The sequence below is a fragment of the Callorhinus ursinus genome, unplaced genomic scaffold (assembly GCF_003265705.2).
Source record: "Callorhinus ursinus isolate GAN/ISIS: 27379988/994484 unplaced genomic scaffold, GSC_fseal_2.0 scaffold26, whole genome shotgun sequence".
Taxonomy (NCBI): domain Eukaryota; kingdom Metazoa; phylum Chordata; class Mammalia; order Carnivora; family Otariidae; genus Callorhinus; species Callorhinus ursinus.
In genome coordinates this window covers 13,787,149-13,798,351 of record NW_027397088.1, presented here as the reverse complement: position 1 = coordinate 13,798,351, position 11,203 = coordinate 13,787,149, and the positions used below count along the sequence as shown (strand labels likewise).

The following is an 11,203-nucleotide window of genomic DNA, read 5'->3' as shown; positions in this document are numbered from 1 at the left end:
ACACACCACGATATTCATTCGGCAAATATAAATACACGTTCATAAGCGGGAGAAAAATAAACTCAGGTTTTTATCACATCTACCATCACATTGTTTGGTTTCTCTAATTTGACATCAAGGCTAAAGTTTTAAAAGTTTTACAGGGCTTTGAGGGCCTTTGGAGAGGAACAGATCAGCAATTTTGAAAGAGCAAGTAGGCCGATGGCAGTCCTTTCCGTCACAGATGGTGGGGGGCAGGGTGGGGCAATGTCTGATTTCGAGAGGGAAACCTTTCAATTTGAGAAATTTCACGTTTTTCCTCTCACACTAATCCAAATGACAAAAGGCTCCATTGGGAATGTATCTGCACAAGACCTTTGAGAACTGCCGCTTTTTCAGAAAAGGGATGGATGCATTTTAAACCACCTAGCCCATCTCACCTTTCTTTGTAACATCTTCCAGTTGTCCTTAGAGCAAAAAAGAAATTTGGATAGATTTCTATCAAGACCTCAAGATTTCAGAGAAGGAAAGAGACAGCAGAGGCCCCATCCTGTGGTCTACTGAGGCTGCTGAGCCCCCCTACACTGGGCTTGAAGTAGCCCACCTTGATGGTGGGTGAGATCTCAGGGGCATGGAAGGTTCACCCCTAATTCCTGCAACTGACTTCTCAAGAAGGGTGCTCTGCAGGAATGGAAGTGGAGATTGTGTTCCCTGTCCTCTGTGCTCAAAGTGGACTGCGACAACAGGGCGCTTCAGGCAGGATCCCTGGGCTGCCGGCTGGCTGCAGGGAAAATCGATTTGGGCGTCACGTTCCCAGGGCCTCGGAGGCCCAAGAACCAAAGCCAGCAGAGAAGCCGCTGGCCTTTGAAGGAGGAGCCCAGGCCCCGGAAGGAGCTCCCTTAGGCCTCGCTCCTGGGCCCGGAGAAGGCCCGCCCATCATGCCAGGGCCCTGGGAGCCGCACGAGGCCAGCTAGGAGTTACAGGAAGCTCAGCCTTGAACCCTGGCCAGGCAGGCACCCTGCCTGGAACACCTGCCTGCCGCAGAGAAGTCAAACGAAAGAGCCCGACCTCTTTCGTCATACCATTTGCACATTCAAACGTCAGTAAGCCTTTCGGGAAGACTGTGTTTACAGCCACACTAAAGTCCCGACCATGTTTTCCCTGAACAGTACCTTCCCGAGGCAGTTAACTATCCAGACTCAACATTCAGAGAGAAAAGGATCTAGCGGTGGCGCACTCACTCCAGGGGGAACGAGGAGAGCGGGCGACGGCTTGGCAATGGTGAGTGGGCACCGCCTCAAGGGCGGCCCTGAGCTCCCCCCAAAATAGGCCTGGCTCCTGGCTCAGTGCTGGCCGGAAATGAAATCGCCTCCTCGATGGGTGTGCGTCCCCAGAGTAACGCTTCCCACACGGTTGGGGCTGGGCACTGGCTCACTCGTTTTTGTGAAGGCCAATCTGGCATCTAACTCTCGGGCACGTGGGGAGGGGGGCGAGCCACCGCCTGGAGAGATGGCGGTGACTGGGCGACCACTCCAGAAGGCCAGGCAGAGCTGTGGGACTGAGGGCCCTCCGAGGTCTGGTAAGAAGGAAAACAGGAGCAGCTGCAGTGGGCCTCGTTGAGATCGTTGCTAGGGTTTGGGGGCTGTCCTCCCTCTCACTGCACGACCTAACCTTGGTGTTCCTCTGTCAAAAGAGCACGCCCCCCCTGTGGTCCCAAGTGAATGGGACAGTGAGAGAGACCTCTCCAGCCAGGCTCGCCAGCACCATGAGGGAGAGGAAGGAGTCTCTCCAGACAGGAGCAGGAAGGTACAGCGTGGGCGGGCATGGCTGGTGTTTGCACCATTCTGGCCTGTGCCAAACCCTGAAGCTCCCCCACAGAAGCTCTTCAGTGCAAAGAAAGGAGCCTAGAAGGCCATCAGGTGGTTGTGGAGTCCCCGTCCATCAGTGACTGGACAGTCTCTCGGGCCTGGGTTCCGGCTTGCATGCATGGGTCCTATACTCAGAGGCCGTTTGTTAACTTCCAGGCCACACAGACACCGGCCCCAGGGTGCGCAGAGGAACATGAAGAACGTCAGCCAAGCAGTTTCTTACCCCAGCCTTTCTGTCCTCACCAGGGTCCTCACACTCAGACGCACGAATACCAGAGGAATGCCACAGCAGTGGCCGTGTGCGTTAAGAGCACCCGTGACATTTGGCTTTTGTGACACAGATGGGTCAGTTCACTTGAACCGAGCAGATTCAAGTGAACCTTCCAAACCGGAGCTCCCTAGAAGGCAGCTCAGCTCAGTCTGTGGGGACAGGCTAGGGCTCTGCGCCGGCCTTCCACACCTGGAGCCCACACACACTCGGGACCAACGGTCAACCACAGACGCCCCGAGAAAAGCAGCTTCCCTTTTGTTCACTGCACGGAGGACGGCTGAAGGGAGAGAAAGGACGGGCAGCCGAGGATAGGGCTCCCTCTCAGCATCCTCCTCCGAGCCGACGCCATGCCTAGAGCCATGTGTCTGGCCACGTCTAGAAGGCCCACTTGACCATTTGCTTTGCACAGTCCATTCCAGGCCAAACCCACAGCCTCGGCTTTCTTTGGACCCGGGTGACACATACTTGAGGGGAAGAGGTTCGCTGGGACCTAAATGAGCCTAAAGGAGGTTGGCCTGCCAGGCCTGGCTGGAGAGGCCGGGGCCCGCTCTGAGCGCCGGGGAGTCTTCCGTCCGGCCCACCGGTGTCGGTATCCGCAGTGGTGCCGTGGCTCTGACCGCCGAGCGGTGACCACCGCGTTTTCGCAAAGAGAATCCTGATCATGTTTCCTTTTATTTTTCTTCTTCTTCTTTTTTAAAAAAAGGCAGTTCAGAAGATTTACATCATAATGGGGAAGTGAATAAATACCAGCACTTATGGTTCTTATAAATTTATGTTTTGAAGACAGCATAGCACTCAAGAGGAATTTGACTGTTAAGGTCGATGAAACCTAGGAAAACAAATAATTAAATCAGGACCGAGGGGCTATTAAAGGAGCCAGATTCCCCAGTCGGAGCTTTCTGTCCTCAGATGCCCCGTTGCTGACAAGTGCCGGGCTCAGTCTGGTTACACCTCCACCCAAAGGCACATGCCAACAGCACTCCTCCAGTCCTCGAGCTCCACGGGGTTCACCTTTGATTCTGGAGTGGTTTACTCTGGAGCTCCTGGGGGCCCCACTGGTTGGCCCTGCTGGCTCTCAGCCTGGACTCTGCAGCCAGGTGGAGCGCCTAGCCTGTGTCTCTGAGTCCAAGCACTACAGAGCTGGTACGTCCTTTCTCTAAAATGGTCACCGATTAGTACGAGTCCTAAGAATTGAGTCGATGACTCCGTCGCTAGCTAGCCATGTGACCTTCTCTCAGCCCCTTAAGTCTCTCTGTGCTCCAGTCTCCCCAGAGGTGGACATGGGGACATGGAATCACAGGAGCAAACACACCTCGGAAGTGCCATGTGGATTTGGTACTTTTGCCCAGGTTTGGCTCGGCCTGACTGGCTATAAACGGTCAATGGTCTTTTCTTCTCAGCCCAAGTTTCCATAAAAACCCACTCTGGTGTTATTGGTGGTCTGGCACTTATCAGGTCTTTCGTTTGGATAATTTAAAAACTAGGCTTTCAGAAGGTCCCCCTTAGCCTGGGCTGTAATGCTCCTTCCCCGCAGGGGAACTTCACGCTGACCCTTTACCTTCTCCCCCGCCACACCTGCCACACCACCTGCGACCCGGCGGCAGATGGGAGCGTTCCGTCTGGAAGCAGATATTACAGTGTCGGGGGGAGGGGGAAGAACCCCTCGATACACTAACCTTGTTAAATGTCTACTCAATTCATGAACTTCCATTTCAGTGCTTTTAAATTCATTGAGCTCCTTTCGAATGGCAGCCTGGAATGAAGAGAAGCCTGTGAGTGTGCGGAAGAGGGAAAGGAGTTTGCCTTTTATTTCCATTTGCTCTGACAAAGCCATATGGCAAAGTACGGAAAACGAACTCTTTCACGGGCGGGGGGGGGGAAGAAAAATCACCCAGCACCTACTACGAATCCTCGTCCTGCTAAATGTAAGTGCAAACGGCTAGAGCTGGCAAACTGTCCGAAGTGTCCCTGTCTTCACGGAGCGCCGCCCGTGAAATGGCAACCTCTCATCTCCCTTAGGTAAATGACCTGAGCTTGCCACAAGCACCGTGATGCCTCAAGATGGATCCTTCTAGAAGGTGTGGGTCAAACTCAACCAAATTAAGGGAATTAATGGTGAGCACCCCCCTCTCATTTATAAAGCCCTCACTCGTTTATACAGCTCTGTTGACTCTGAGGTGATCTAGGTCATCATCAAGGACATGGGCTGCGTGGGAACGGCCTCCTCCTTCCAGCACTGGCCACAGAGAGGAGCTGCGGCCCAGGGGCGGGCTGGGCACCCCGCTGCAGGACTGGAGAGGAGCGAGTGGGACAGAGGTCTGGCCTTGGAGGAAACCTCGCTTCTTCCCTGGGGGCTGAAATTCTTTAGGTGGGATCAGCGGGGCTCCCCCCCGAGAAGGCAGGTGCCCAGTGTGCCTGTTTACCAGCCTCGGTTATCACTTCCTGTTCCTCTGCCGGAGCAGCCTGTGCGGAACTAGGGTTCCCACCCTGCTGCTACGCACAACTTGAGCACGCGCGTGTGGAGACACGCTGTACTTTCCCTCGGCTTCAGCTGATCCCCTCATCCTTGCTCAGCACACCGCAGTCAGCCTGCGAACAAAAGGGCCAAGGCCCCTTCCTCCGTTCCTGTTTATGTGACATAACTGCCGGGTGTGTGCGTGCGTGTGCGCCTAGTGGCTGGTGGGGCCATCCCTGGGGTCACTCCCCACAGACGCCTACACAGGGAAGAGAGGAGTGCTATGTTTAAAAGGAGGGCAGAGGCTTCCACTCATCAGGACCTGTGTGGTGGACCCACACTGTGGCAAGCACTTGGGGAACGTCGGTCTGCCTCCGGTCCCATCATTCCCACCCACGTATAGCAGCTTCCCTGCGTTCACGCTCCCTGCGATTGGTCGGGCCAGAGTCTCGCTGCAGAGGTCCTTGCCACTTATACAAGTGGTTTTTCTAAGAAAGCCACCGGCCCTGGGAATTCATGGGGCAAAGGCAGGCCTCTTCAAGAGAAGGCCCCCAGTGTCACCCCAGCGTCACTTGCATGTTGGACGTAGTCATTAATTTAGACCTTTTTTTTTTTTTTTTAAAGGCCCTTAGCTCTCCCAGTCTCTCATGATGACTGGACTAGAGTCACAAAGGATTACGAAGTAGAGTTCATTTTGATACATGGTCCGGTGGACAGTAAGAATGAGGTCTCTCTCCCAGCGGGGAGCCCAATGTGGGGCCCGAACCCATGACCTCGAGATCAAGAACTGAGCTGAGATCAAGACTCAGATGCCCAACTGACTGAGCCACCCAGATGCCCCAGAATGATGCATCTTTTGCCTCCCATCTTTTGCCTCATTTCCTATAGAACGAACTCAACTTCCGATTATTCTGTTTTCCAAATGGATGAGGGGTTAGCGAAGGGAGGCAGGTTTTACGGTCTCTCTGATCTCTGTCCCGTTTCTCCCAGCAGGTTATGATACCCGCAGACACAGTGAGTTTGTCTCTTTTGGGTTGGGGGACTCCTCCTGGGTGCTGAGGACAGCGTCCTCTTCCCTGAAAGTCTGCACGGAGCATGGAGCCTGGTGCTCGTGAGCCATTCTGTGCCCGCCTGGGCGCTCTTCTGTTCCTCTGGGCCCAGCCTCCCTTGCAGCCTTTCCTCCTGCCGCATGTCGCATGATATTATGTGACTGTCTTGTGCCCTCTCGAGGGCAGCGCAGCGCCAGCTCAGTGAGCCCTGGTGGAGGGAGTGGGGCAAGCAGTGCCCTCGGCAGGCCCCGGCCACCCAGCACCCTCTTAGGGACACCGTGACCACGGCTTTGATGCTGCTTTGGCTACTGGCTACGGGCTCCAAACTGAGGCATGAGGCCCCCCCCCCCCCCCCGCTCCTCTGCTTACTTTGTCGGCCGCCGTGAGGCGGGTCCACGGCTTGTCGGCCCTGCGGTCGTAATCCTGAGCATCAGCCACCTCCACGTAGTCGCTGAAACGGATGAGGATCTTTCTTTCTCTAAGTTCTTCCACCGTGGGTCTTTGGCTGAGCTGCAGAGAAGGAAAAAGACGGACCCATCAGCCAGAGGAGTTCAGGTGGCCTGGTTGGTTTGCGCACTTACAGGGGAAGATGAGAGGCTACCAACACATCCCACAGCGAGTGTGGGCGTGGCCCCGGCTGGGGAGCTAGGGCTTCTGACGCCTGGGCTTGCGCCTCTTCCAGGGCTCCGAGAGAGACAGAGCTTTATTATCCCCGGAACTCCCTACAGGCTTATTGGGACAGACGGCCAGGCTGTCTCTTCCTTAACGACAGGGCAGCGCCTCCTCACAAGCAGCTCGGACTCCTGTGGGTGCGGATCTTCCCACATCTGTGCCACTTGTCCCAGCAGGTGACTGGCCCCTAACACCGTGCTGGTGTCTCGCTTTGGTTTTGTAAGTCCACGACCATGTGTCAGAATGGGCGCACTCTGCAGGATGGGCTTGTAAATCATCTTACACGTGTGTGTGTGCGTGTGTGTGTGTTTTAGACACAAAAGGTGTATATGCAAAAACATGCAGATTCAGGGGTACGCAGCAATGATCTAGGAGGTCCGAGGGGACCCTGCTCCTCAAGAAGTTCAAAGAAAAGGCCACTCCCCACTTGCAGAGCGAGGCGGGGTTTGTGCCAGGGAAGCGGGGCCGGGGGGGAGGACAGACCCACGGGATGGGTCTGCGGGGAGGGGGTGAGTTCACAGTGGCTTCACTGCCTCCCTGTCCTAGTCACGAGCACCCTTACTTTGCACTTGAACAGCACAAGGCTGATGTTTTTATTAGGATTTCCTGCCACTAAGTTGACTTCTTCTGGAGCAACACTGTCACTCTTTCTTTAGGAGGCTGTCCATTGAGGTTTAAGCTGATGTTATTTAAAAGCAATTTTTCCTCTAAGCCCGGGACCATTTACTTCTATTAATAGAAGAAAATACAGTCAGATACAATCTTACTGCAAAGGGCCCCCCCCCGCCCCCACGGGAATCCGAAGCACCCCGGCTGTTCTCTGTTTCCTGGCTGCTCTGGAGGGCCCTGGCGTGCTGCTAGCTGGCCGACGGTGGACATGCCCAGTCAGAGGACTGCCCGTTGGCAATGGGCAGAATGGAGCCAGGACTGCGAGGCTCCAGGTAAGAGCAGAGCCTACTCGCCTGGACAGCGGGTAGCTCCCCGTCAAAGTGGTTCCAGTCTGTGCTGAGGCAGCCCTGACTTTCCCCGGGACGGGGCCTTCCGGCAGCAGTGCGAGCTTGTCGCCGGAAACCACAGGTCCCCCAGGCTTTATGGGTTGCTGTGAACAAGAGTGGCGGCCTGTCCTGACTCGAAAACATGTTCTCTAAAATGCGAGTTCAGGGAGCTTTTGCACTGTCATGAAAGTACATACAAACACTGTTTCCATATTCTCCCCGCTACATAAGGACTCCCACTCAAAATCCCTTGTATGTCTTAGGACTGGCAAAATTTACCACGGGGCGCTGGACAAACTTAATTTCTAATTCACCACGACCAGAACAAGGCTAAGCATGGAATTTCTAGTGGTCATTTCTAGAAATCATGATCAGGATATTTTACTAAAAGACTTGACGGCAGAGAGTCCGGAGTGAACAGGAAATGAAATGTTAGATCTAAAGGTCAGGGACTATTTTTCATGCCTGAATCCCATGGAGACTCTAGACAGCATCTCTCCAAATCAATAGGGCGCTGCACCCAGGTGCTCTGAGGGAGGGAATGAGGAGGGCACCAGCTTCGGGATGCTCCCCTGTGGGCACAGGCTCATGCCCCTGGCTCCTTGGTGCCCAGAGGGGCCTCTGGCTGGTGGCTGATGTAGCTCTTGGGGCACATGAACCTGGGGTCCCTCCTCAGAGGGTGAGGAAATCATCTTTGTGGCCAAAGTCCGGTTTCTGGGGATGGTGGGCTGGCAGAAGGGGTTGGCAGCCTTACGTTTCAATCTATGGCAGAAATATCACTTGCCACCAGATACTGAAGAGTAAATTACTTGAGACCCAAATCCCACTATTAATACAACTTGACTCAAGTGCATGTCCCTTCCTCCCCTCTGTCTTTCCCTCCCTCCTTCCTTCTTGCCATCCATCCATGTAGCTAGCTAGCATTTTTTGTTTTTTTTTGAAAGGGGGAGCATGTCATTTTTGGGTTAGTCTCAATTTGGCTGAAGAAAAAGACTGGTCTGTTGCTGTCAGCATCAGCTCCTGGGGTTCATTTTTCTCACTGGTACCTTAACGTTAAATGGAACCCTATTGAGGAAATCCTCGGGCTGTGGGTAACTGAAAACCACCACTGGCATCTGGTCCCGCTGCGCTCAAGGCTCCAGGGGGAAAGAACCTGCCCAGGGCCCGGAGGCCCCACGGAATCCCCACCTGCTGGCAGGCGCCCGTCTCCGTTGGCAAAAACAGAGGTGAAAGCTCCTTTCAGCTTTTCGCTTAAAAACAGTTCTCCCTTCCCTTAAACTCCTTTGTCTCCATTCCCCAAGCCTGTCCTGGGGAGGGCAGGTGAAATTCTCAGGCAGTTTTCCTGCCGGGAAGGAAGAGGAGCCAGCTCTCCTGTCCTGGAGCCCCTGTCAAAACGAGGGGCTATCTGGGGGCCCCCATCCCCAGCTGCCCCCACCCTCGGGGAGGTGGGTGGGCAGGGAACCCCGTTCCCTTGCCCTGCTGCCAACTGATGCCGTTAGCTGGGTTTCTGTAAGAAGGAAACGTATGCTTCAATATTTTCCTATTATGAGTTTTTAGCAAGAAACCCCTCAAGTTTAGGAGAATTTCTGGGCCCAACAATCAACCCCAATGAACCTGATGAAAATTTGATTTAGGTTTTTTTTTTTTTTTTTTTCTGAATGTCTAGACCTTTCTGTGTCAGGATGGACGGGTTATCACCAGCCTCCTCTGGGTAGCCTGGTCGTTTCAAGGACACACTTAAAACAAGCTAGTGCCTCTTCCTCAGGCCCCCTCACTACTTAGGCTCGGGAAGAGGGGGATGCCCTGCGCCCAAAGACCGGGTGCTCCGAGGGACTTAGAGGATCAAACCATGACTTGGGTGGGGCACCCGGATGAAGTGAGGTCACTTAGCTCTCGTTCGGGAGGTCCCCACCAGGGGGACGCCCGCCCACCACCTGGCCCTGCAGGCACCTGCTTATCCTACTTATAACTGGGGCGACACTTGGCTTGTCACCAGATGCTTGGGATGCTCCATGGAGAGAAGGTCCAGGAGACACACATCACCACCCTAATAATTGGTACGGTGTTTTAGGATCTCTGAATTTCTTCCTTTATATAATATTTCTAGGGGAAAAAAATCCATTAGTAAACCTTTAAAAATTAATTTTAATGGGTCTCTTAACCGTCTCTAAGATTTGAGTATCTTTCTCTTAAGATGGTCACTTGTAGGAAGCTGATTAAAAACATTTTAGTCAGACAGAATATAGTATTATTTCTTGCATACCATCAATTAATTAAACTTGTCATCGTCATCCAAGAATAGCCTCAAATAAGAGTCTGTTATTAGGCCACTCATATAGAATTAGATCCATTCGGGTTTACTCTGTGCTGCCACGCCGTCTATTTTTGGGGTTAAAATACATAGAAATTCCAGCTTTATGACTTTAAGTGCTTTTCAAACACCCTCAGTAAAGTTATCAGTATTTTTGGCATTTTCCTAATCAGTAACTCAAACTGGATCTGGCATAATACAGTCCGTTACTTCTCAGTTAACAGGTAGGGAATAATATCAGAGGACGCAAGGGAAACTCTCAGGGTCACAGCCCAGAACGGCGTTACCTTTGAACTACTGATTTTGGCAATGAATTTCCAAAGCTTGGTGAGGTGAATTTTTAGTGAATTTGGTGAATATTTTAAAAAACAAAATATTCACTGTGATTGGAAATATAATGCACCGGCCCTCAAGTTGCTTGGGGGTGGGTGTGTGTCACAAAATCAGGCGACAGAACGTCACCAGCCAGAAGGCTGATACCGAGCCGACCACCGTCCCCGGGAGAGGTCCCGCGGAGCCCAGCGCCGCCGCTCTCCTGTCCCAGCTCCCACCTGGAGAAGCCACTCACCTTTCGAGTTAACCTCCTCTTGATCTCTCTCTTCTCCTCTTGTTCTTCCTGTTCATTCCGAGCTGCAAGAAACGGTGAAGATGCTTTTGATTCTGGGAAACAGTGTCACACACAGGTGTATCCTCTGAACGTCTGCAGGCTCCAGGCCGAGCCCCTCACCACTTGAGAAAGGCGGCGGCGAGCTCCTGTGCTCGGCCCCGGCCACCCTCCGGCCTGCCTGTGGGATGCTCTCCCAGCTGCCCGCACGGCTTCAAACGGATGGTCAGCTGGCTGGCCTTCTCGCTTTGCTTTCTTTATGCCACATGGGGGGTTTCAAGTCTCCAGGCAGGAATGCTGGGCTGAGAAGTGTGGCTTCGAGGCAAGGAGGTAGGTCCTACACGCGTGGGGGTGCTGTTTGCCCGGAGGCGGGCATCGGGGGAGAGGTGAGGCTCCCTGCTTGGGACAAGGCCTGTGCCCGCTCAACTCTGCCTCGGGCCTCCCAGCGACGGATGGGGGGGGGGCTCGCTGTGATGTGGCCTCGTGTCTGGTGCTCTGTGGGGACAGGAAAGGGGGCTGGCCCGCAGGGGTGCCGGCCACGTGCTACGGAAACGGCACGGCTCACGCCAAATGCAGCCCCGGCTGCACGGAGGAATTCCAAAACGCTCACCTTTCGCAAGCCCTGATTCCATTAATTCTTTGAATCTTCCAAGAAGTCCACAGAGCAGGTGGGAGGCCAGAGTGTGGGACACAATGGCCTGCATTTAGACTTTTTAAGGAGTGTCTCGGGAGAGACGACTTCGGAGTCTAAAGGTTCTCAGCTTAGTATGTGGGCTGACTTACTCATCAGATGTTCAAAGAGCCATACAAGAGGCTCTGGGGGAATGGAGCAGACATACGGAGGGCGGAGGGTGCGGGCTTATTTCTCCTTGAAAGCAAAGCGGTCAACCGTGGGCACAAAGTCACTTTCCTCCTGGGCTCAGGGACGGAGGCACGGGTCTAGGCCTAATACTGTCTATCAAACCGTGTCAGAGAGGGCCTCTGCTTCTCGGCCCTGAC

At 53.8% G+C, this 11,203-nt stretch overlaps 1 protein-coding gene across 8 annotated transcripts in view; it reads right to left on the bottom strand.

Annotated features, from left to right (window-relative positions):
* Positions 1-51: 51 nt before the first annotated feature.
* The window catches only part of PHACTR1 (phosphatase and actin regulator 1), a 554,233-nt gene continuing 543,081 nt past the window's right edge, over positions 52-11,203 (bottom strand). For 7 of the 8 annotated variants that reach the window (XM_073877583.1, XM_073877585.1, XM_025890830.2 and 4 more), the window contains 4 exons: positions 10,169-10,230; positions 5,992-6,132; positions 3,795-3,871; positions 52-2,947 (listed from right to left, as the gene is read on the bottom strand). In XM_073877583.1, coding sequence (XP_073733684.1) covers positions 2,932-2,947; positions 3,795-3,871; positions 5,992-6,132; positions 10,169-10,230 — 296 coding nt within the window. In that variant the 3' untranslated portion in view covers positions 52-2,931. Of the gene's footprint in view, positions 2,948-3,794; positions 3,872-5,991; positions 6,133-10,168; positions 10,231-11,203 lie in introns of those variants that run through there. The other variant, XR_012373825.1, reaches the window with a different exon arrangement.